Source organism: Solanum verrucosum, unplaced genomic scaffold (genome assembly GCF_900185275.1).
Source record: "Solanum verrucosum unplaced genomic scaffold, falcon-dt-bn FXZP01000267.1, whole genome shotgun sequence".
Lineage (NCBI taxonomy): Eukaryota > Viridiplantae > Streptophyta > Magnoliopsida > Solanales > Solanaceae > Solanum > Solanum verrucosum.
The window spans coordinates 584236-610331 of NW_026019869.1; the positions used below are offsets into that span (position 1 = coordinate 584236).

The 26096-nt window shown below is 37.2% G+C and overlaps 1 protein-coding gene across 4 annotated transcripts; it reads right to left on the reverse strand.

The window, feature by feature from the left end:
• Window positions 1–1966: 1966 nt before the first annotated feature.
• On the reverse strand, window positions 1967–25769 carry LOC125818811 (uncharacterized). Of its 4 annotated transcripts, XR_007442421.1 has the most exons (17): window positions 25520–25769; window positions 14830–14981; window positions 13500–13583; window positions 13361–13423; window positions 13088–13219; window positions 12836–13003; window positions 8886–9005; window positions 6447–6496; window positions 5460–5622; window positions 5213–5350; window positions 4630–4752; window positions 4448–4546; window positions 3335–3424; window positions 3083–3167; window positions 2720–2850; window positions 2394–2642; window positions 1967–2230 (listed from the first exon to the last, which is right to left on the reverse strand). XR_007442421.1 is itself a non-coding variant. In XM_049498341.1 (16 exons), the coding sequence occupies exons 1-16, from the start codon at window positions 25647–25649 to the stop codon at window positions 2505–2507; spliced, it is 1860 nt and encodes a 619-aa protein (XP_049354298.1). In that variant the 5' UTR covers window positions 25650–25769; the 3' UTR covers window positions 2337–2504. The 4 variants fall into 4 exon arrangements, 3 of the variants coding, with proteins under 3 accessions (XP_049354298.1, XP_049354288.1, XP_049354303.1); XM_049498341.1 differs by lacking the exon at window positions 1967–2230 and having other exon boundaries at window positions 2337–2642; window positions 8892–9005; XM_049498331.1 differs by lacking the exon at window positions 1967–2230 and having other exon boundaries at window positions 2337–2642.
• Between the last annotated feature and the right edge of the window lie 327 nt (window positions 25770–26096).

The window sequence follows — 26096 nt, forward strand, 5'->3', positions numbered from 1 at the left end:
TTCAGATATATGTCTATCCCTTTTTCGATACATCCCTATTATCTCGGATACATCTCTATCCTCATCGGATACATCTCATCTCCTATCAGATATATCCCTATCCTCTTGGATTCATTTTTATTCCCCTCGGATACATCTTATCTCTTCTCAGATATATCCCTATCCTCTTGGATACATTTTTATTCCCCTCGAATACATTTCTATCCCCTCTTGAATCTCTCTCATTAATTAATGTATCATTTATAATGTATCGGACAACCAATAAATGTATCTGATTTTATAAGTTATACTAAAAATAACTTAATTGTTAATTCTGATAATTATCTCAAACTTTACAACGAAATAAGAGATTAAAGAATACTAAAAAAATTATCTTAAAATTATTTTTCCTTTATCCATCACACCAATAGTGTTATACCAAAAGTGTAGTTTAATGATAATGTTGTAAATTAAATTACTTGTTTAAAAAAAAAAGGCTTTTGATATATTTAATTGAGTTTAATGTATAGAAAATTTATAAACATTATTCTATTTAACCATTTAACACAAAATTTGGACTGAACAAAATGTGAAAAGGCAACTTCATTTCAAACGTCGGAGTTAGTAATAAACTAATAATGTAGCCTCATGTATCGACAACGTCGTACGACTGAAACAAAAGGTCGTGTCACCTAGGTAAATTGGAAACCTAGTTGTCCCAATATTAAGCCATGCATTTCAAAACAAAAGTCAAAGATTAGGTAAGGTAATGTATAAGGTGAGGACATGAACAATTATGTGAGGGATGCCATCATTTATGAGAAAGGTAGACATCACCTTGAGTAACAATAGTAATTACTATAAATAGCCCACAAGATGCAACAACACAAGCTAAGACGTATAACAGGTCATGAAAATTATTCAACCTACTTAAATTTGGACTGATTATTGATCTATTCATTTATTAGCTCTGTTATTGATAGCCATAGTTTATTAAAAAAACTAGGTACTTAAAATTATACAGAATAAATAAATCAACTAAAGCATTAGTAAGAATTGGACAGCCAGGTTTTGACTAACATTTTAGCATATTTTAGTCCAATCCATTTGAGCTCAAATATCTTTTAAACGGGTCACTAACTCACCTATTTATCAACTTAACCCATCTAGACTCGTCCAAATTCAATCCGACACTCATTTATCGTACCTCTAAGTATGTAACACAAGCTTACTTATCTTAGCAATCTCTTTTATTTCTCATTTAGAAATATGATATCTACTTTGAAATCTAATTAGTTTGAATTTCAAAAAATCTCATTTTAAAAACAAACCACTCCCCTCAAAAGCAATTTCATTTTCAGGACTCAAACCCCCAAACCTCAGTTTTTTAGAATAAAAATATTATCTTCCTACCACAACCTTTGGTGATTATGAGTTACCTTCTTCATTAACACTCCCAATTAAAGAATTTAATTTCAATAGACTAACGTCCTATAATTTTCATAATACTAGCAACTTATAATAACAATCACTCATGACACGGAAACATGAAATAGGGTAAATAATCGGTCAAATTACAGTAAAACGTAAAAACTATCTAGAATGTTGGTGTATATAAATTAAGATTAATTAAGCACTTCACAAAAATGACCAATTTAGGCATCAAAGTAGTACCTCCATCAAGTTAGCACGCATACTATTAAACCACCTCATATATATGTTTCCAGGGTGAGCTCGAGAACTTCAATTGTTGTTGATGTGTACCAACATGAGAACCTTCAATTTCTCAGCTCTGTTTTCAACATGTCATCATATGGATCAATATAGGTTACTAGGTTTGGTCTTATAGTAACTTCAGTGATTCCATAAGAAATAAAAACATGCTGTTTTGCTATCAATAGCATCCCTGCGCCTGAATAATCTAGGCTACCAGATTGTGAGGACACAAAACAAGAAGAGTTAATATTTCATTTCAAGATCATAGCTCCTACATATGTCCATTTACCACATCTTACAGTAGATACACAAAATCACAACAAGGCTCTACTTTGAACACTAAATTTGAAAGAAAAGAACAATCAGAACATATTACTATTTCGCGCTTACCTTTCCTAGAAAATTTTCCAATCACCACTTAGACCTCTTATTTGATATTTTCCTTGACATTCCCAGAGCTCTGATGGACTGAGCAAACAAAAATTTAATGCCCAATACTTGTACCCCTGAATGATGAATGACGACTGCAAAGAACCTGCAGTCATTGTTAATTAGACTATAACCTCCTCCTTTGCCTCTCAACTCAATCCCTCAATGGGGGCAGAGATAAGATCCCTATATAGTCACTCTTTCAACTTGGCAAATCAGAATTTGACAAGAAAAATAAGCCTGAATGATGAATAACGACTACAAAGAACCTGCAGTCATTTTTAACTAGACTATAACCTCCTCCTCCGTCTCTCAACTCCAACCCTCAATGGTGAAAAAGAGAAGATGTATTGGGGAACAAACATATCGCAGCAAATTCCTCACTGCCTTCTCCAGACATTTCTAAAAGTTCCACTGTGACGATTTGCCCAGTCAGAGTATACAGGTAGACCTGCGACTATATCTATCTCATCTAACAAGGTATCCTCTGTAAGAGTGCCCTCTATGTTGTGCTTTGCCTGTCCATAAGATGTTTCTTAAGTCAATAATAGTTGGAAAAGCTGTAAATGAAGGATGATATTGCTATATGACAAACCTCCTCGTAGACACTAATATAATCTGGGTTTGATTTGTCTGTTTGGATCTGCACAAAGATCCAAGCATCTTCATGAGAGTTCCAGGAACACTCGATTATTCTACCAGAGTACAACGATAAATCAGTTCCATCTGCAGGAGAAAGTACCAATCAGACCAAACTTAGGTGGCAGCCATATTATCTAAGCAACAAAATCTGCTAAGCATTTCCTAATAGAATTCAAGGGATAAATCTTCATATTCTTACTGCCAGCTGGAACAAACGGGCCTTGAAAATAAAGGACAGAAATGCAGAGATCTTTTTACTACTGGAAACTCCTCGGAGATTGAGTTCAGGGAAAGGAGAAAGAGAAGATAATCAAACCTTTAAACATCACTCTGCAACCTTCAATTAGTTTCTTGTTTCCGTGTTCTTGCAGATAAAGCAAACTACTACCATCAACTCCCACCTGCCAATGCCAACTTGTTAATCAGATTACCCAGGTACTAAAGTTATCACAACCATTATGTGATGTTATCTCCTACTATTAATGTGCAGACAGAGAAAGGCTCAAGCATATATACATTTACAATATACAACAGTTTGAGATCTAAATATGACAGAAAATATAACCACCTCAAATAGAAAATCAACAGTATTTGTTCCAGGATATTTCCATTTCAAACGTCCATCATGATCCCGGGGCGCATAAGTTGCATTCCAGGCCTGTATTGTAAACTATCAGGAGCCAGAATCCAGTTATGCAAAGTTGCAAGAAATTTGATGTACAAAATATTATATTAGCTTCGGAATGTACCGACCATAACAAAGTGAGTTGCTGGTCCCAACAACTTTACATTATAACCAAAAACACGCACACACAGACACCTAAAGAGGGGGCAACAAGCATGTAAGTAAAGGTAATTACAGCAAGGAGCATGTAATTGAGGGTAATTACACTTAATTTTGGTGGACAAAATTAGTTCTGTCAAATAAGACCTATGAGAGTGAATCACTTGAGTGCATTTGCAGAAGAAATCATTCCATCCTATTTTTCTTCAAAATATCACTCTCTTACTATTTCTGTCCCTTTTTCTTTAGCTCCGCATCTTAACAGGTTCCTATTCCTTCTTTAGATCTTGATTCTCTTTCGGTTTCTCTATTCATTATTCCATTCAAAACCACAAACGGTTCTCTTTCTTTTCTTTGCTATCTTAGAATTTTCATGTAATCGAGATTCAGCTTCTTTGCATAAAAGTCAAGTTCTGCATTCCAGCTTCTGTCCTTGAAAAATTGTTTTAAGTAGCACCCTATCTGAATTGACTTAACACACACACACACACACACAGAGCAGTTCTAATGAGCTAAATCTCTGTCAATGGAAGTTCTTGATCTCCAATATTATTACTGACTCCATTCAGTTCATTAAATTGAATTATATTAGCTAAAGTAACAGAAAGCTGCTGCTAAACAGATCTTCCCAGGCCAAATGACGAGCTTAATCTATCAAATTCCAGCCTAATGTCCCTTTGTCTCTCACTGTCCTCATTCTTGGATGAATGAAATTGCAGAGCTCACTAGCACAATTCTAAATGTACTGATATCTAAATGAGATACAAAAGAAAGCTGGAATACTATGGACACTTCTGATAAGGTTGTGCCAATATTTCTTTAATTTATATCTATATGATCTTGATATGACAAACTTGATCGTCAATATTAAACAGACACAAGTAGATCCCACAGAACCTGAAAGATAAGCCCATCAGATGAATGTGGAAGACTTGGCATTGTATCTTTTATGAGCATAGAAGCTGCAGATAGCAAATAGAAATCCTTCCTCCTCACCTGACATCCACAAAACAATCATCAATCCAGAAAGGATCATAAACTTACAGAAATTAGAGATCCTTTATTGAGATCATACATACTTCAAATGGTTCCAGGCCATAGTGGTGGTACGGATTTACACACGTGGATAAAAAATCACGTTCAAAGTTTCGGGGACGGATCACCTCTTCTTCAATTAGCCTTAATCGATGATGGAAAGGTAGCTGCAAAAGTATTTGGATGCAGAATTCATAAAATAAGCAATTTTTCAGGAAAACCCAATCAAATTAAAATTATAATATATGCCAAAGTGCCGACTGTCGAAAGAAAATGGTACGGAGCTTGCCACAGAAGGCAAATCTGTACATAACTGAAGGGAAAGATGAAAATACTCATGAAAGAATAGTCCACATATCTAATTTCATAAAACTACTCCAGTAAACCTGTATTCTAGAATGATTGACTGCAGAAGTCTGAGGATTGATGGTCCTCATGACATTCACAAAAAAGACAAATTTAACCTAAGAAGCAACTATTATTCTACACTCTTTTGGAAATGTTAATTGTGGCCACATTACCATCCAAATCTACATCTCATCCTTGAATGAAAAGGTAAGCCAAATATAAATCACAAAAAGTTAATTCAAGTCATTTTGGCTGATAAATATGTAAGCCAAGACATACCTCTGTAACAGAGGATTCATTAAATGCCATCATATCATAGATGAGGTAAATAGTCTTCTTCACTTGTGTCTCAGGCTCAGTCTCAGTAATCAATTCACCATCAAGTAACGTGCAGCAATGAGTAATGTCAGCTCTACCCTACAGGAAACTCGTAAATCTTCTACAGCAGAAAAAGACTGAAATCGTAAAGCTGCAGAACTAGTATTCCTCATGATGGCGTACAAGAGGTCCTCTATGGACAAACTACCTCATAGATATGTTTGCGAGGAAATCGCAACTGGACCTTCCTGAAATAGAACTGTGGATCAATCAAATAACAATCCTCCTTGTCTATTAGCATCATGCATCGTGGCACCCCAGCACTCCAAGTGACATGGTAGAGTTGCTGGCTTAGAAGATGCAATTTGTCCCTACAATTTGAAGCAAAGCAACACAGTTCCAGAAAATGAAATCAAGATATGCGTGAATACTGTTTTGACACAAATCCAAAATTATGCTTTCAGTATCCTGGAAATCTAATTATCTACTCCAGACATAAATGTACATTTTCTTAATAAGAAATAATGTTATTGTGCTCAAAAGGCAAAAAAATTATAACACTAAGACACTTGCTATTTGCCACTTAAAATCTTAAATATATTATGAGAACAAAGAACCAAAAATGAAAAATAATTTTCAATGCCTCTCTACCCCACAAAGGTGGGGTAAGGTTTGCGTACTTCTCGGCCTCCCTAGACCCCAATTGTGGCATTACACTAGGTTTGGTGTTTGTTGTAACAGTGCTCAAAATATCCCTTTCCCAGTGCAATTAATAAAAAACCCTGACCTATGCTTCAACATTATATAAAGCATGCACATTGTTTGTGATAGGCACATGCAGCTGAAATTACTAGCCAATCCTCCCAACGCTTACAGACAGCTGTAGATCACTCTTCCAGTTAATGAAAAACTTTCCAGATCTTTTCAATGCATGCAATATTTGTACTTCAAGAGATGCTTTAAAATTCTTAATAATGAGATTCTATAAAAGGCTGCTCTTTGCATGAAGATGATATTCAATCAGAAAGGAAAAGGTCATAAAATCCTAAATTTTGTCATGTAACTTTTTGGAGTACAATGTTTGGCTATTTCAAGCTGCTGTAAAGTATTGTAGAACTCAGGTATAAGAGACAGGTTCCTTTCAAATTAGTCTCATGTAAAAAAAATATCCAAAAAAGAAGAATTTATAGTCAACCTGTCGAGAGAGACCGGGTGTGATCCTGGAATTTGGGTATTTCTCGTGGCCTAAGGATCATGCACCAAAAGAAATAATAATAAACATTAAATCAAGCGCAAATCAACCACCTAAAGAAAACAGGATAACACTTGGACAGTGCAAAGCAAGAACATGACTATCATTCAGGAAATGTCACTACAACAAAAACAGTTTTTAGCGGCAATAAATATACACACTAACAAAGAGTGATAAAACCTCTACCGGCATTAGTTATTTGCCATCTAAGTTACTCGGGCTCTTCACTTTTGGTGCCGAACCCGTGTCGACACGACATGGGTGTGGGTGTGGGTGTGGGATCCGTGTCCAATTTGGCCAACGGATTTTGGGTACTTTAACCAAAATTGATGGGAAAGTTTGGACAATTTTAATGATTCCTATAATCAATACAAAAGCTAAGGTAAATCGAAGGAAATGGAATACCTTTTATAGAAATTTCTATGTCATTCATTTTCCTTTAATCTCCTTCCAGGATTCTCCTCAAGTTTTCCAATAATATCTCATAATCTAGGTTTTATAATTCTATTTTTAATTTTTTAATTATTTTTAAGTGAATCCCCGCGCACCCTTATCCATACGTGGATCCATATCCCCGAATCTTAAAAATTAGCCCATGAAGGATCCGACCTCTAGATCCTCACCCGTATTGGACACCCGCACCCGAGCCTGAGCAACTTAGATTGCCATAGATCCAATGTCACTATAGGTTTTAGGGACATTTACAAAGAATGTTAATTGCCTCAAAAAATATACATTTAGTGGCAATTAAGCTATTGTCATTAATTAATTGTCGCTAATGATCATTTTTTATGTAGTGTGTACGCAATTTGTTTCATCTGGGACTTGGGGTAAATATGTGGAAGAAAGTTCAAATCAAAATTGATGCCACAGGTAAGGTAAATTTTCCATGAGTACGAGTGAACAAGAGCTTTCCAATTCATAAAAGATATAGTTAAATAAATTAAAATAGAGATGATGTGCCATGAAAAATGAACTTTTGAATAGGAGAGAAATTCCAGGTGCTATGAGGCAGGGGCAAAGCTACGTGGAGCGAAGGGGGTTCACCCGAACCCCCTTCGTCGAAAAATTACTCTGTATATGCAAGGTTAAATTCTGGTTTTATATGTATATCTATTAAACTGAACCCCCTCAACACTAAAGGAAAGGATAGCGCAGTGGTTAAGGGGGTGCATTATCTACTGAAAGGTTTGTGTTCGATTCTCGCTGTGTGCATTATTTTTTGCTACTTTTTTTGCTTGAATAAGGCTGAGATGGGCTTAAGTTTTTTTGCTTTGAATAAAGCTGATATGGACTTAAGTTCTGGGCTCAGATTCCTATGAAGCTTTATTCTTCTTCTTTTTTTATTACTTTTCTTTTTATGCTATTTCTTTTTTCTCAATTTGTTTTTGTTTAAATTTACTAGCCACATTCTTTGTAATTTTACCTTTTATTCTTCTTATTTATATTGCTCATTTTGTTTCTACATAGCTCTCTTTCCATGTACTAAGTTGAAGAAATGATGAATTATTATTAAATTTTAAATTGAGTTAGAAAAATTATTTATATAAAACAAAGTAAATTAAATTTAATCAAACAAAGAAATTTATAAGTCGTGAATATTTTTTAACAAAATCTATTTAATTGATTTTTTTTCTTTAATTTTATAGTAATTCTTTCCTATTCTTTTTTCAATTTAATTCTAAAGAGATGGAAACTAAATTAATCTTATTTGATTTATTGATCATTTTTCTTTTTTACAAATGACTAACCTAGATTGAATTAAAAAATGATGACACCATTTATTTATCTTCTAAATATGCATTATAATTAGTAATTCAATCCTTGCCCCATTTTAAAAAATCTTGGTGGTTTTTATAGTAACATATGATTGAATGGACAAAAATTCATTTTTTCTAATTCTTTTCAAAAAACATAAAGTAGAACACTGCAAAACCAACAACAAAAAAAGAGCACAAGAATTTTTTTTTAAAAAAAAACTCAATGGAGAAAGGTAAAAGTAGAAAGAACCTAAACACGACATCGATAAGATACTTTAAATTTAGTGGGTTAGATTAATATTTTTCTTTTCCGTCTCACTCTGCTTTTCATCATGTATTTTGTACATATTTACTACTTTATACTTTGAACCCCTTCACGGAGATCTTGGATATGCACGCCACTGCTATGAGGCCATAGAGAATGATGTGCAAAAGATTAAGTTGAACTTCATCTTACTGCTTTATTTTGGTATAATCAGTTCTACTCTAATGACACTATTTCTATAATTGATGTCCTTAAATGTAATAGGAGCATTATAGAGTTCCAATTGTAACTAGTACTGTTTTCGGATATAATACACCGTTACTATTCTCAAAAAATGAACTTTTTAATAACTGGAACCTGTACATGCAAATTAAGCACTAGATAGCAGAAGTTCCTCATCCTCTGAACCTCAGCGAATGGGATACATTCGCCCTTAAAATCTGCATCTGACACAGCATCTGTTCTTGCAAGATTCCCCTGCAATAACGAGGTTCTGGCATTTTGAATAAAGATGGGGGATAAAAAGGGAAGAAAACAATAGGTACATAATACATAAATCCTGATTGTTGAGCAAATACTGCATACTGTTTAATAGGCAAACTATATTTTACTTAACCAGATCAAATTAAAAGTGTACTATCAGCTGAACAACGAGAAAACCAATTCAAGTCATACAATCATTGATACAAGGTGAATGATTAACAGATAAAGCATTTTTTTCCTTCAAGGAAGTAACAAGAGTTTACACAAAATGAAACCATGATTTTTTCAAAAAGCATCAGTTTTACAATAATTTATTACAAATTTTAGGTTTCTACTAAATCCAACAAATTTGCTTAGGAATCCTATAGTATCCCTTCTTCATCAATACCACCACCTACGAGTACTTCTCCTTCATCTCCTCCACCAATTTTCCAGCTCCACCTCTCTTGAGTTATCATCATCACAAGTTCTTCACATTAGTTCCAGATGATCCACGCACTGAATCAGATCATGTGTCTGTAGTAGACTTGTCTTCTCCTATTCCTATAATTGCCCTAGGGAAAGGCTTTCGCTCCACTCTTAATCCTAAGCCCAATTATGTTGGTTTGAGGTGTTATCGTCTATAATCATTATGTTTTTGTCTCATCTTTGTCTTCTATTAGTATCCCTAAGTCTACAGGTGAAACCCTCTCTCCTCCAGTACAAAGACAAAGTCTATGATTGAGGAGATATTTTACACTCTAGTAGTACTTGGGAACTTATTCCTCAAACTTCATGTAAATCTACTATAAAGTTGGTCGCACGGTAACATTGGTCAACTTTAGGCGTGTCAAGTGGCCAAAGGTTATACTCAAATTTTGTGTGCTTTTATAACATTGACACATTCTCTCTTGGCTAAAATTTCATTGTTCTGGTTGTTTGTCATTTGGCCTCTTTATCAGTTGGACATCGAGATTGTTTTTTTCCATGGCAATACATGAAGTATATATGAACCAACCACCTAGTTTGTTGCTCAAGGGGAGTCTAGTGGTCTTATAGGACAATTGTGATGGTCCCTATATGGGTTTAAACAATCTTGTTGAGCGTGGTTAGGTAAGTCTAGCATAGTTATTCAACAGTTGGGTATGACTAGAAATAAGGTTGATCTTTTACTATCATATCGACATGTCACTCCAAATCGGTACATTTATTTGGTAGTTTATGTTTATAGATGTCCTTGTTTCCCATTCCAGCAGGGGTCATCAAGACGTAGGATAGCATCAGGAGGAACTTCCTATGGCATGGTGATAAAGAGAGGAAAGGCTACCATTTGGTCAAGTGGAACTCAATCATCTATGCAAAAAAATGGGTGGCCTGGGTATCAAAAACTTCAAGATTCAAAGTAAAGCTCTTAAGGATGAAGTGGTTGTAATGTTAGTGTTGATGCCTATGGGGTGGAGGTCTGGAGAACTATCAGAAACTTATGGCAAAAACTTGAAGCAAATATGTACATTGAAGTGGGAAATGGCAGGAGAACTAAGTTTTGGACAGATGCGTGGAACAAACAGATTCCTCTAAAAGAATCCTTTCCAGATCTGTTCTTACTATGTAGTAATCCTGATGCAAATATCAATGAATGTTGGACAGCACAAGGGTGGGATCTAATCTTTAGAAGGTTTTTGAATGACTGGGAAGTGGAGAGAGTGGCCAAATTGCTAGAGCTATTAGAAAAATTCCCTGGCATCACCAATGCTCCTGATTCTTTGAGATGGAAACATAGTAAAGATGGGGCTTTCACGGTTAGCAGAGCATACAAAATGGAAAGTCCACAGCAACGCAACTCTAAGCAGAGTTTGTGGAGAAAGGTATGGAGAACCCCTTAGCACCAACTAAGATAAAATGCTTTACATGGTTGGTAAGATAAAATGCTTTACATGGTTGGTTGCTAGAAGGGCTTGCCTGACACATGAAGTGCTGAGGAGAAAAGGAAAGATTATAGTATCTTGGTGTTCATTATGCGGGAACGCAGCAGAGACCAACCAGCATCTATTCTTGCATTGCAACTTTACAACACAAATTTGGGCCATCTTCCTTAGTCTCACAAAAACAAACTGGACCATGCCCGAGCATACTGCAGATTTGTTGAGTTGTTGGATAAGAAGAGGGGGGAGCAAGAGTCAAAAGGCATGGTGGAGGATAATTCCACATTGCATTTGGTGGACAGTATGGAAAGAAAGAAATAGTAGAAATTTTGAAGATAGGTCCAATTCCATTCAGAAGGTTAGATGGGATTGTATTGCATCCTTTTATTTTTGGTGTAAAGAGAAAGGTTTAGAGGTTACAGAACAAATTGTAGAATTATAAGGACCCTTGTAAATATTTTTTTTTCTCTTCTTTTGTTCCCCTCTGTTTACAGGTCACCAGCATCTCCTTAATGTTGAAGAATACACCATTACCATTTTGAAAAAAAAAAAAAAAGGATGAAGTGGTTGTGGAAGTTCACCAAAGAAAACCGCATACGGTAGGGAAGAGTGATTAAAGCCAAATATGAACAAGAGGATAGCTGGATGACAAAGGAGGTGACTCCATGTGGAGTCGGCCTATGGAGGTCTACTAGATCCCTCTGGAGTGAGTTGAAAACTCAATGAAGAATCAAAGTGGCAAATGGAAACAGAACCAGATTTTGAAAGGATAAGTGGCATGAGGTTGGTATCCTGGAACTGGTTTTTCTAGATATCTTCAACCTAGTCCTTCACTAACAAAAAACTATAGCTGACATGTGGATATCTGACGGGTGGAGCTTGAATTTTAGAAGACATTTCAATGTTAGAAGGTTCAACGAGTGGCTGATTTCTTCAGCGAAGTTGATCAATTTCGTGGGGTTCAAGCTGGTGAAGATCTTTTGTGGTGCCAGAGTAACTCCAAAGGCAAACTTAAGGTCATTGCTGCCTACAAAATTATAAACCAGTCCAACGACCAGATAATAAACTTGTCATGGAAGGAAATTTGGAGGATAAAAGTTCTCCACTAGGTACCAATTTTTGTAGCAAAGGAGGCCATTTTAACCGTGGACAACTTGATGAGTAGAGGTATGACATTATTCTGAAGATGCTTCCCATGTAAAAAACAGTTGAGACAGTCATCCATCTATTTCTACATTGTCAATACACAGCTCATTTGTGGAGAATCATCCTAAACCTTAAGGAGTCGTTTGGTTTGAATACAAGTTATGTTAGATTAGTTATGATGGGATTAGTGATGTTCAGATTATTTCTTATTTATTGTTTAGTTTGTTGTATTCAAAATAATTGCATTGCATAAATTCTAAGAATAAGTTGTTTGCTGTGTTCACTCAGTCCCTTACAGGTCTATGGATTAGTTACATTTGTAACAAGCTTGGTAATCAACTGGAATGGAACAACTTGAGGGGAAGTGTTGAGAATATTAGTTATATCAATTAGGAAACTATTGTTTAGTCGTAATTATATAGTCTTGATTCTTTCCTAGTTTAGAATAGGTGTGTGTACTATTAAAACACCCACTATCTTGGGATAATAATCCGGACATACATTCTTCATATCTTCCTTCCATGCCATATTTCTCACAGCCTTAAACAAAAAAATGGGAAGCATAGAGTTCATGTTCCTGCAAAACTTGGCAGATACGGAGTGAAAGACAAATAGTGATGCTTGTTTTGCTGTCAACTTCCTGTAGTATTTGAAGACAAACAGCAATCTTTCATCAATTCAAAATAGTGCACTAAGTGCTCCGCTGTTGAACCTATGAGAATTTTCAAATATCAATGCAGCAAGTGTTCACCAAATAATCTCAAAAGAACTACTTACAGAAGGAGCAACAACTTCATTATCTTGATCAGAGTCTCTCTTCCATTCGGGAGTTTCGGGACAAACAAGAAGCTCAGGCTTTGATTGAAAATAGAAGTCATATAACGCTTCAACATACTTCCGTCTATAAATTCCAGGAGGGCGTGCTTGGGCAAACGTTGCTATTGCCTGAAGATAAGACACAAATTTTCAAGATTATGTTGAAATTTTAAGAAGAGCAAGATTTGGTGTAAAATAAATAAGACTACTAACCTCATTAACACTAACTGACTGATTACGTACGAGAAAATGTACAATCATATAGCCTGTTCGGTTGTGACCATGAGTGCAGTGGACAACAGCATACTTACTTGCTTGAGATTCTTGAGATGTCAATTGCACAACCTGCAATCAATATAAGTTCTGAAGATGAAAATCTCGGAAAAGTAAAAAGTATTTATCACACTGCCATACACACCCTTTCCAGATATGCAGAGCATGACGAAAGATAGATGGCATGCATGTGACAGCAGAAAGGAAAATTACCTCAGAAATAAATCTATCTACGGACTCGGCATCAGGTACAGAGTCCTGCCCCGGGCATCGAATCTGGATGAACACATAGCATACAACTGGCCAATTAACCATGAGATCGAATAGGATATATAGAACTGTTCTTTCTTACCTTAACATGTCTAATACCGTGACTGGTCCAATCCGATTCTGGGTAGTAACGGTCAGTGTTTGTCAAATCAACCACCAGTCCTATCTGCAATGAGTTAGTAACGACAGACATGGAAGACAGCTTAGCTGATAATCAAATATATGGGACAAACATTGAAAATCCAACTAGTAAGAAGATTAGCTGTGGGCAAGATTAAGAGATGATGACACAAAGAAAATCTCATATGAATGCACATTCCTTTTTTTCTTCTAACCGAAAAATCCCCACATACCAGTGGCACACAGTTCATAAAAACAGTGGATAATAGGCTTGCCTCTACCCTTATCCACTTAAATACCATGTCTTTGCCAGTGGAAGGGTTTGAACTTGTGACATGCTCCTAACCCACACATCACGTGCTACAAACGTAGATGTACATTCTTATGTAAGACTTCTACAAGTAGTCAATTCACACACAAACAGAATATTCTAGCTTCAGTGCTTCACTACCAGAACTAACAAATAAATAGGCAGGAGTCTCAGCAGCCACCATTTTTGAGCCATATCTATCTGAATGACAACAGTGAACACATATCTACTTGTCCTATAAACTCAGAGACGTAAGGTCCTCCAAAATCTTTTGGTTGTATAAAAATGCACAGGTCCCCATACGTGCAGGTAACTTCCTTCCAATTTCTTTCTTTTGAAAATACTTTCTTTCACTTTTCACTTATACAACAGCCAACTCCTTTTATGAACAAACTATTTTAAGAACTCACAAGACTTGACTCAAAAACTACTGGATCCAGCGAAGGGTTTTTCTTTCTGATGAAAAGGTTTTTCTTTTATCTTTTGGATAATTCTGTTTAATGATTATTACTTAACTTTCAATAGATATGTCAAATGGTTACTGTCAATCCCTATAGGAGATAGTGAGTTGGCAAAAAACATATGAGCTCCCCTCCCCCTCCTGCCCCCAAAATATTAAAAAGAAAAACCAAAAAAGCTCATAGTAAACAGTTTGAATTTCTCATGAATTAACCAACTCAGAAACAAAAGGTGACTAATTACGCATGACTAAAACAAAAGGCAACAAAAGGGAAACATTAGAAGAGCATAAGAAATAAGAGAGAGACGGAAGAGAGAACAATTTTGCAATGACTCTTCAGATGATAATTAAGGAGACCATTGGTGCAGAAAGATCTCGGTTATCCAATAAATCAGCACAGATAGTATCAAGACAATTATCACCAAGTTAACCTTATTTGTAAGCGTCAAGGGTGGGGAGGAAGAGATGAACCAATTAGTAAATGTGATAACCAGAAGAAAATCTTGTCACCACACCACTTACTTCTCTCCCTAAACATCTTTGCCTGTCGATTACTTCTTTTGGGGTGTAACTTTCTCCAGGAGGGATGTTCTTGTTGAATGACTCACTTAGAGGCACTTTTGATGGGATAATAAGACCTATATTATCACCATATGGAGGGCAATATAACCAACCTGTAAAAAACACTCTTATCAGGATAACGTTAAGGAAAGATTTATGTGAATGGAAAAGATGTTTCTCTTCTAAAGTAAACACTAAGAAAATGCAAACATTCATGGAACAAAACAAGATGACAGCTTATGCACATCAAGACATCCAGCTTATCACACAGTAATAAGTTATTGGACATGCATGCTGGTGGAAACAATCAGATGACTGAAGATAAAATTGAAGAACCTAGTACACCCCTTCAGGTCTTAGAACCAAAACAGCTCGCATAAAAAGACATGGAAGGAAAAAGGGACGAGGTTATCAGATGGGTATTTAGTTTTGGCCCGCCAATAGTGGAACACCTTTTATTTACAACTAGAAAGAAAGTAAAACTATCAAATCGTAAATACTGGATGGTCATAAGCTATCATGTTGTTTACAACTGCAGGTAACCGTAAAACCTAGAAAGAAAGTAAAATAACCTACTACAATTGGTTAAATGATATTTTATTTAAAAACCATGGTGTCGGGCTAGCTTATGCACCCCAACTAATTCCACAGCCCACGGGTACCTGCTACCTCTCACCAATATAGGTACAAGGTAACTCCGTCCACCAAGGTTTGGACAAATGGAAGAAATCACCAGTCTTTTAATGTCCTCTAGGAGTTGACCCTGAAACCTCATGATTTTCAACCCACTTTATTAATCACTAGGGCACACCCTTTGGGTGATTAAGCTATACTGCAAAACTATAATATAAAAGCGTTTTACATGTTAATGAAAAAAACTACATTATAAAACCTTTTACGCTATCAATGTGCACTTAAATCCACTCAAACTTTTGAGGCTACGTAATTACCTATCAGTAACAGGTTACTCAGAGAAGCAAATTTTAAGCTGGAGGAGTTAAGACACAAACTAAACGTGATCAGAAGTAAACTAATGAATAATGTCTTTAGTTCTCGAAGCAAAGAGCTTTTTTGGTAAATATTTCATTAATCACAAGGCCAAAATCAACCATATACAAGAAGTATACCAAAAAGTAAAGAACCTACAAATATATATGGTCTCTAAAACACACCCAATCCTCTATACAACCCGGAAATATATGGATGCACCAAAAATAAATAAGGGATCGGAGATACTCCTTAACCGCCAAAACCTCAATTCTACCCCTTAAAAGCCCCTCTTGTTTCTCTCTCTCTAAGAGATCCACATCAAAGCCATAGGAACTACATTCCATGCCCTGCACATCTTTCTGCATCTTCCAGCTTCCCAGCAAAACAACATGTCTTTCACATATCTTGGCATTGTCCAAGACATACCAACCAGCTAAACATATTCCATAACATCGTGGCCATGCTGCAATGTAGAAGAAAATGGTCAAGATATTCACTCGTCTCCTTGCACAAGTAACGTCGGTTAATATTTCTTTTCCTAAGGTTCAATGCCGCCAAGATCGCCCTCTAACAGTTAACCATGTGAAAAAGCACACCTTCCTCAGCACCTTAGAAATCCAAATGGACTTCACAAGAAAAACCTCATGCGCCTTCACCTCCCAATCCGGGAAATCTCCCTTAATCCTCAAATCCCAAAACATTTCTTCCCCTTGTGTCCTCCTTATATACTAGACTACCGCCTCCATGTCCCTCCCCCTTTGACATGAACCTTAGAAATGATTGGAAACTCCTCTTTTAGCAACATGTGTCCACATTATTTATTTCCCCAAAAAGGCATAAACTAATTTGTCTCATGTCCCCTCACTGAAAGAAACGTTACAATAAGAACACACTCATCCCTCCATGATATTCCTCCACGCTTCAGACCCAAAAGTCGATGTGGATATCATTAGTTCTCCAACCCCCTTCCATCATCCCATATTTATTTGAAACTCGACCCTAAATCTCCACAACCATTTCAAAAACAAAAATTTGTTAAAAGCCCTCTCCATAAGGTTTGGAACTCCACCCCAAATCTCCACAATCATTTTCCCAACAAAACTTTGTTAAAAGCCCTCAGATTTTTTACTACCAACCCTTAGGAGTTGTCACGATCTCTCACCGTACCAAATGATACCTCCTTGCCTCATTCGCCGAATCCAAAAAAAAAAAAAAAATAGTTTGTTCAATTTTTCTACAACAGTGGGGTAGGCATGGAACAAAGACATAAAATAAGTGAAGATGCTCGATAAAGTATTCTACTTTTTTATGACCATGGTGTCCGGAACCGCTTTCGTGCACCTCGACTAATTCCACGGGATACCTACCAACTCCCACCAGCAACCAGCACCAGGTAACTCTGTCCACAAAGGCTAGGACAGAAGGGAAGAATCACCTAGTGTTTTTTTATCTCCATTGAGTTTGAGTTTGAGTTTTGAACATGAGACCTCAATGTTCTCAACCTCTTCATTGACCACTAGGCCACACTCTAGGGTGCCTCGATAAAGTGTTCTTAATAAGCACTTCTTTTTCGCCTTTGGAAAAATACCTCTTTTGTCAACCTACAAGCCTCTTCTCTCTAAAGTACCAAATTCCAACATTAATGTACTTATTCAAGGCCCCTAAGGGTAAACCCAAATAGGTAGTACAAGGAGCCGCTACCGCCAATGCAAAACCTAAGCGAGCAAATCAATGTTGACCTCACCAACGGTAATTGGTCTCAAATTTTCCGAGATTAATTTAAGGCCCACATTGATTGAAACCAAATTAAACTTCACGTAGAAATTCCATTTGATCCCATCTACATCACAAAAACTAGGGTGTCATCCGCAAACAAAATGTGAAAAATAGTTTAAGAACACACCACCTCCAACCGCATCATTGAACCCCTTAACGTGCCCTCCCAAAACAACTATATCCATCATCCTACTCAAAGCCTTCAACACCAAAATAAAGAGCATAGGTGATATAGGATCCCTTTGCCTCAACCCCTCAAACTGTTAAAAATTCATGAGTTACCATCCACCCTCACTGAGTTAACGCACTAAGATACAAAAATTTGGCCACTTTCTCCATTTCTCCCCAAAGCTCATCTTCTGCATAATGAAATCACGGAACTACCTACTTACATGGTCATAAGCCTTTTCAAGATCTAGCTTAGGGTGTTCATCTGAATTGAGCATCTTTATATATCAGTGGAAGCTAAGTTGCAATGGATGGATCACATAAAAAGACAATATCCAATCTCTATTATGCTTGTGGGGTATGGATGCTAAATTACTGAAGTGCCATAAAATGCACTTCCGAAAATGAAGTACTTGGAATACAAGACTTGAATTCCACAACCTAACTTTTGAAATACTTGGCAATCATCCAGAAAGTTATATTTTTAAAAAAAAATTCAAGTTAAAACATTTTGCTTTTTTCATATCATCAATGAAACAGCAGTACATATGAGAAAGAGAGGGCATGGGAACCTTACCCTTCCTATAACTAATGAGAGTTTGACAACCCCAACTCTATATCATTCACAAAGACATTCTAGTTCCTAACAAAACCACATACTCAAGCAACTAAAGGGGGATCAAATTGAATATTTGAATCTTTGTTGCTTTCTTTTGTCGCACCCAAAATGACGCCATCTCCAATCTATCTAATTGCAATAGACCCCTTACTGACCTTGACATTCCTAAATATGTTGTGAAAATCAATTTTTTTATGCATCCAGCTGAGAAAGGCTAATTTGTCAGCCACCTTAATAGCTTCCCTATAACAATGTTGTACTATGACCCCTCTCTCCACTATTATCTCCTTAGTCTTGTCCACCAGGTCTAGCAACCTTCATGGTGTCTGAGATTCTTCATTTGTTGCCTTCACCAATGGTTCTCAGATAGCCTCTCAATGATTTTGTGTATGCCTTGCACAGCACAATGTTGTAAACCAACCAACACAACTCTCCCTTCAACCCAATTACTTGTACCAATTCCATGATGAACCTCCCATTGTAGTCCCTGATGACTCCACCTGCTCCACAGTTCCCATCAATGCAGCTACCATTACTGTTAACCTTAACAAACAATGGTTGTGGCTTAGCCCACTTCACCAACCTGTACATTCTAGTTTCCATAGGAGAACCAATAAGACTCTTTAAGCTTTCCCATCTTGTATCCAAATTTAGTTTCCCAAATATATGCTTAGTCAACTAAGACAGAGTAAAGGAGGGACAATTGACAAGAGGGAAGCAATTGAGAAGATGGCTGGAGCCATAGTTCCTACGAGGACAATTGACAAGAGGGAAGCAATTGAGAAGATGGCTGGAGCCATAGTTCCTACGACTCCAACAGAAAAGATCCCAAGAGAACTCAAGAATCTGGAACCAGCTAGTAACTTCGTGAGCTATGGTACAAGAAGTAGGGGGGTTGTTTCATAGATGTTTTAAATGAAAGTTAACATAGTTTCATGGAATGTAAGGGGCCTCAATGATCCAAGGAAGAGGCTACTGATCAAAAACATGATGAATAATTGGAGGGCAGACGTGTATTGTTTTCAGGAATCAAAAATTAATGGAGATATAAGTGGGGTGGTAAAAGAGATTAGGGCAAATAGGAGGGTCAAATATGCACAATTAGAGGCACGTGGAACAAGAGGGGGCATCATTATCTTATGGGATAGCAGTATCTGGGAGGGTGAAGTTTGTGAAGTAGGGGCTTACTGTATCACATGTAAGTTCACAGGGAAAACTCGGGTTTTTGAATGGCATCTATCTAGTGTCTATGCTCCAAACAGTAGAGACAAAAGAGAAGAAGTATGGGGAGAATTGGGGGCAGTAAGGAGTCTGTTTAGTGGACCTTGGGTGGTGGCTGGGGATTTCAATGTAGTAAGGTACCCATCAGAAAAGAAGAACTGCAAGAGATTGAATAAGGCGATGGAGGATTTCTCAGATTTTATCGAGGATATGGAACTACAAGATTTACCACTGGAAGGTGGTATTTTCACATGGAGGAAAGGGGACAGACAAGATATTGCAGCAAGACTAGACAAATTTTTGATTTCCGAGGAATGGGAAGTTTCCTTTAGGAAGATTAATCAATCAATCCTACCTAGAGTTACATCTGACCATAATCCATTGTTGTTGGAATGTGGTAACTTGGAGAAACAAACATCTTATTTCAAGTTTGAGAACTGGTGGCTAAAAACTCAAGACTTCAATGAAAGAATTAAAGATTGGTGGAATTATGTAACTTACGTGGGAAGACCAGACTATATACTAGCTTGTAAGTTGAAACTACTGAAAATCAAGCTGAAAGAATGGAGCAAAACACTTCATGGCAATCTTGGTATACAGAAACAGTGCACTCTCAACCAACTAGCTGATCTAGATTTGATTCAAGATCAGAGAACTTTATCTGAAGATGAGTCCTACTTGAGAGCAGTATTGACAGTGGAGTTGAAGGAAATTGCAAAGAGGGAGGAAGTGGCTTGGAGGCAAAGATCTAGGGCCCTTTGGCTCAAGGAAGGGGACAGGAACTCAAAATATTTCCATAGGATTGCTAATTGTCACAAGAGGTACAACAACATTGACAAATTGACCATAAATGGAGCTAATGTTACTGAACCAGTTGGGATCAAAGATGGAATAATTAGATTCTACCAGGAACTATACAGGGAGGCAGAAGTATGGAGACCTCAATTCAATCCTAGATTTCAATCCATGATCAATGAAGAGGACAATATTGCATTGCAAGGCCAATTTGAAGAACAGGAAATCAAAAACAGTGTGTTCTCATGTGCAGGGGATAAAGCACCAGGCCCTGATGGTTTCTCAATGGCCTTTTACATACAGTGCTGGGAAGTGATTAAGGAGGAAGTGGTAGCTGCCATCCAGAATTTCCATGATCAGGGCTATTTTGAGAAAAGTTTTAATGCCACTTTTATAGCCCTGATTCCTAAGAAAGTGGGAGCATCTGAATTGAAAGATTTTAGGCCAATTAGCCTAATTGGGAGCTTCTACAAAATCATCTCAAAGATCCTAACAGAAAGACTCAAGAGGGTTATGCCAAAGTTAGTAGATGAACAACAAATGGCCTTCATAAAGGGTAGGCAAATTATGGATGCCATTCTGGTGGCCAATGAATGTGTAGATGTGAGAACCATATCCAAAGTCCCAGGAATTCTTTGCAAGCTAGACATAGAGAAAGCTTATAATCACTTGAACTGGGAATTTTTGTGGAGCACACTCAGGAGGATGGGGTTTGGCAACACCTGGATAAAATGGATGAGATTTTGTATGACCACAGTGAAGTTCTCTGTTTTGATCAATGGCTCACCATCTGGCTTCTTTTCCTCTGAGAGAGGATTGAGACAAGGAGACCCCCTTTCTCCTTTTCTTTTCATCCTAGCTATGGGAGGTCTAAGTGATATGCTGAAGTTTGCTCAGGTTAATAACAAAATTAAGGGCTTCAAAGTGAGTCAGGGGATTCACTGGGAGTGTCTATCTCCCATCTACAATATGCTGATGACACATTAGTATTTTGTGATGCAGAAAGTGAACAACTGAAACACTTAAGGGCTATTTTCATTATGTTTGAAGCAATATCTAGACTCCATATCAATTGGGGAAAGAGCTTTATTTATCCTGTGAATGAAGTACCGCAGATCAGCCTCCTGGCAAACATTTTAGGTGGCAAGATAGGGGAACTTCCCACCACCTATCTTGGCATGCCTTTGGGAGCAAAGAGTAAATCTTTGAGCATCTGGAACTCTGTGGTAGAAAAATGTGAAAGGAAGTTGGTTAACTGGAAAAGTCAATACTTATCCTCAGGTGGTAGAGTCACACTTATCAACAGTGTTCTTGATGCCATGCCAACCTATATGATATCCCTTTTTCCTATGCCTGGGAAGATCATTTAGAGGCTGGACACAATTAGAAGAAATTTTCTTTGGCAAGGTAATGGGGAAGGGGTCAAGAAATTTCACTTGGTCAAGTGGGATGCTGTTATTTCCAACAAAAAAGAGGGAGGTCTGGGAATTAAGAATTTGAAAGCCCACAATAAGAGCCTTCTGCTAAAATGGCTCTGGAGACTAGCAACAGATGACCAAAGTTTATGGAAGGACACTATCTTTGCCAGATATGGAAAGGAAGGATCATGGACTACTAAGGAGGTCAATACTCCTTATGGTGTGGGTCTATGGAGAACTATTAGAAATCAATGGCCAAGAATTTGGAACAACTCTGTGATTAATGTGGGAAATGGGAAGAAAACTTTGTTCTGGAATGATACATGGATGGGACAAACACCTTTGAGACAGCAGTTCCCAGACATTTATATCCTCAATCAGCAGAAAATGGCTACAATTGTAGAAGTCAGAAATGAACAAGGATGGAACCTGATTTTTAGAAGGTTCCTCAATGACTGGGAAGTGGAGAGAATGACTCAGTTCTATAATACCTTGGAACAAGCCAAGAACCTCACTTGTGAGGAAGACAAATTGACATGGAAGCTGGAGAAAGACGGCAAGTTCAAGGTGAAATCAGCCTACAAATTACTAGACACTTCAACTGAAACAAAGGAGTTGTGGCCTTGGAAGATGATCTGGAAAGGGAAAATACCACATAAGGTCGCTTACTTCACATGGCTTGTTGCAAGACAATCTGTTCTGACTCAGGATAACTTAATGAAAAGAGGAAAGGACTTATGCTCCAGATGTTTTTTGTGTGAATCTGAGACAAAGACAATAAACCATCTTTTTTTGCATTGTAAAGTGACTGAGAAGCTATGGAAATATTTCATTAACCGAAGAGGTATCACATGGACCATGCCTAGAAATACTGCAGAAGTCCTAGCATGCTGGAATAGAGATGGAAGTCAGTCAGGACACAAGGAGAGATGGAAGATTGTCCCTGCCTGCATCTGGTGGACAATATGGAGTGAGAGAAATCAAAGATGTTTTGAGAACAAGAGCATCCCTTTCCAAAGCATTAAAATGAATTGTTTAGTGACCTTTTACTTTTGGTGTATCCATTCTATTCCCAAGGTTCCAGGGGACATCACCCTATTTCTTAGATAGTTTATGAGGGAGATAGGTGCTTAGTTTCTTTTTGGTAAACCCTCTATACTTTTGATGTAATTACTACAAGAGTTCACTATTGGTGTACTTCTATGTTTATAATACCAGTTAACTTTTTCAAACAAAAAAATGTGCCAAGAAGAGGATGTAGAAATATTGCCCCTACTATTGGTTGTCCATACTGGTTTGTCTGCTTTTCCAGAATGAAAACACAACATTCATGCTATGTAGCCTATTCCATAGTGATCCTGGTCAATGCACACCAATAAGTGGCTCATGCCATATTTCCACCTGCCAAATCTCATTCAATTTAATGTGTCCAGGCCTGATACCATATGGTAGGTGACTGATCAAAGGCCCAAATGTGCTCTAATTGTCAAACCAAAATGAGATATATCCTTTACCACCCAACAAGTGTAAATGTTGCTACACCTCATACCTAATCTTGCAAATGGCTCTCCAACTCTGGGACACATCACTAGTCAATTGTTTAGTCAGAGAATGAGGCCACCTGAAGTATTTGGACTTTAAAAAATCACCCCATAAGGACCTTTTTGTTTTGAGGTTCCACCGGATCATAGCAAGGGAAACCTTATAGACATCCCTTAACCTTCTAAAAATTACTCCACCTTCTGAAATAACATATCTTGGTCCCAAGAGGCCCAATGATGTTTATCTTTCCCTTCAATAGATCCCCAAAAGAAATTATTCAAATTTTCTCCATTTATGCAAGAACCTATTTTGGTGGATGTAGAGGCTAGCAAGTGCACAGGCATTGCCAACAAAATATGTCTGATCAAGATTGCCCTACCACCGAGATACATGAGCCTAGATTGCCACCCCCTAACTTCCCCAATAATATTGCTAATCAGGACACTAAAGTAAGATACTTGTTGCCTTCCAACACATAGAGGGAAATCTAGATACAATTAAGGCAACTCATTATGTTGCATACCAATTAGCCAAGCATTTCTCTCCACTCTTCTTGGTGAGATCAATGAAGGCACCACAAAGCAGCTTTTATCCTTGTTTATCATCTGATTAGAGGTGGACTCATACAGCTCCAAGGTATTCATGATTAGCTTTATTGTTCCAAATTTACCACTAGCAAACAAAATCATATCATTTGCGAAGAAGAGGTGGTTGATTAAAGGTCCTTTCATATGCATTAAAAAGGAAGCAAAGCCTTTCTTAGTCAGCAATTTATTCAGCATAGTTAAGAGGAACTCAGCACTTATCACAAAAAGGGAAGGAGGACCTGTATCACCCTATCTTAGTCCATTAGTAGACTAAAGAAGCCATTCCTCAGATCATTTACAATGATAGAATACCAGTTGCATGAGATGTGTCTCAACACCATTTGTACCCATGCTTCTGAAAAACCCAATCTCCTCATTACTTGGCTGAAAGCTTTTGTACCATTTGTACCATGCTTCTGAAAAACCCAATCTTCTCACTACTTGGCTCAAAAAGGGCCAAGTCACACTGTCATAGACCTTGGCCATGACAAACTTCATCACTGAATTCCCACCTTTTTGCTCCTTATCAAAGTCGTTGATAATCTCTTGGGCAAACAAAATGTTTTCAGAAATTTGTCTAACCTTTACAAAATCCAGACCGATTCACAGAAATGATCTTAGGCAAGACCAGAGCTAATGTACTATAAAGGATCTTGGAGAAAATCTTACTAGAAACATTACGTAAGCTAATAGGCCGCAAGCCAGATAACTGTTGAGGGAACTCAACCTTTGGCAACGTACAAGACATGTATGTAAGAAGAACCTAGGAATGTTGGCACCCGAGAAGAAAGCAGTCACAGCATTATGTACATTATCAGCAATTATTGGCCAACACTTCTGATAGAATAAAGCATTTAACCCATCTGGTCCTGCTGCACTTGTTGGGTCAATATCAATCTCACTAACTTTTGTTTCCTCCTTAGTTGGTTTTGCCATGAGCATAGCATTATCTTCATCAGATTCTCTAGCTTGTATATACTCGATGCAAGTCAGGTTTCCAAATTTTGAGTCAATATTAAAAGTTCTCTAGAAGTAGTCAATTGCAGCCTTTGCAACTTCCTCTCCCCCTTCTCTCCATTGCCCCTCCTCATCCAGAATCTTTGGCATACAGAGGTTTCTTCTTTTTCCTTTAATTTTTTATGAGCATCTCTCAACCACTGAGCCTTAGCCTTACTACTGCATCCTGTATATTGAGGAACTGTCCATATTTTGTCTTTGCCTTACTGAGTTCAGCCCTCTGACTACACGATTTAGAGAGAATCAAGACTTCCTCTAGGTTGGCAATCAACTAGAAAGTTATATTGGGGAAGGATTAAGTTATATACCCTAACAATATAAAGACTAGTTGTAAACTGTTCTCTATTTTTTTCTAGTTATATATACTATCTCTAGTTCCTTTCAAGCAACCTGATTGCAATACTAAACCTGCAATTGGCCGACAGACTGATGGTTCACAGTGAGTAAAATTGACAAAACTAATCGAAGGCAAATGTGAACTCGTACTGTGAACTGAATTTAAGAGCAAGGAAGTAAACCTTTAGGTACGCTATAACGGTCGAAAAACTTGCGAGGTCCGTTGCGAGATCGCCAATAATCCCTAGAAGTGTGCATTGAATCTTCGCCAAGTTGCTTCCTTTTCTTCAATTCTTGTCCTTCTACTTCCATCTGACGAATGAAACACCTATCACGGAAACGTAGTACGTAGAAATCTCCGGCTAACCGTCGCCGTCAAGGACGAACAAATGCAGACCTTGCTGGGTTTATTGCAAGTTTGCAACACGAGGGAAAGGAGAAGCGTTGAATTTAACTTTGTTACTTCTTGGATTGGTTTACCTTTTATCTTCTTCTTTTTTTTTTTTTTTTTTTTTTTTTTCAAATTCTTATCCTAGTTCCGTGTTCCGCCTTCTAAGATATTTTGTACTACTATTTTAATACTACCTACCACTCCAGTCTCCACCTATAGAAACTAGTCATTAAAATCAACCAAAAAAAAATGTGGTAAAAGGATAAATATTTCTTTATTTTTAATTAGATGTCTCGAATTTGAGTCTTTCTGAATACAAAATTATTTTTATTTAGGAGCGGGGTTAGAAATCAAAAAGGGGGAAATAG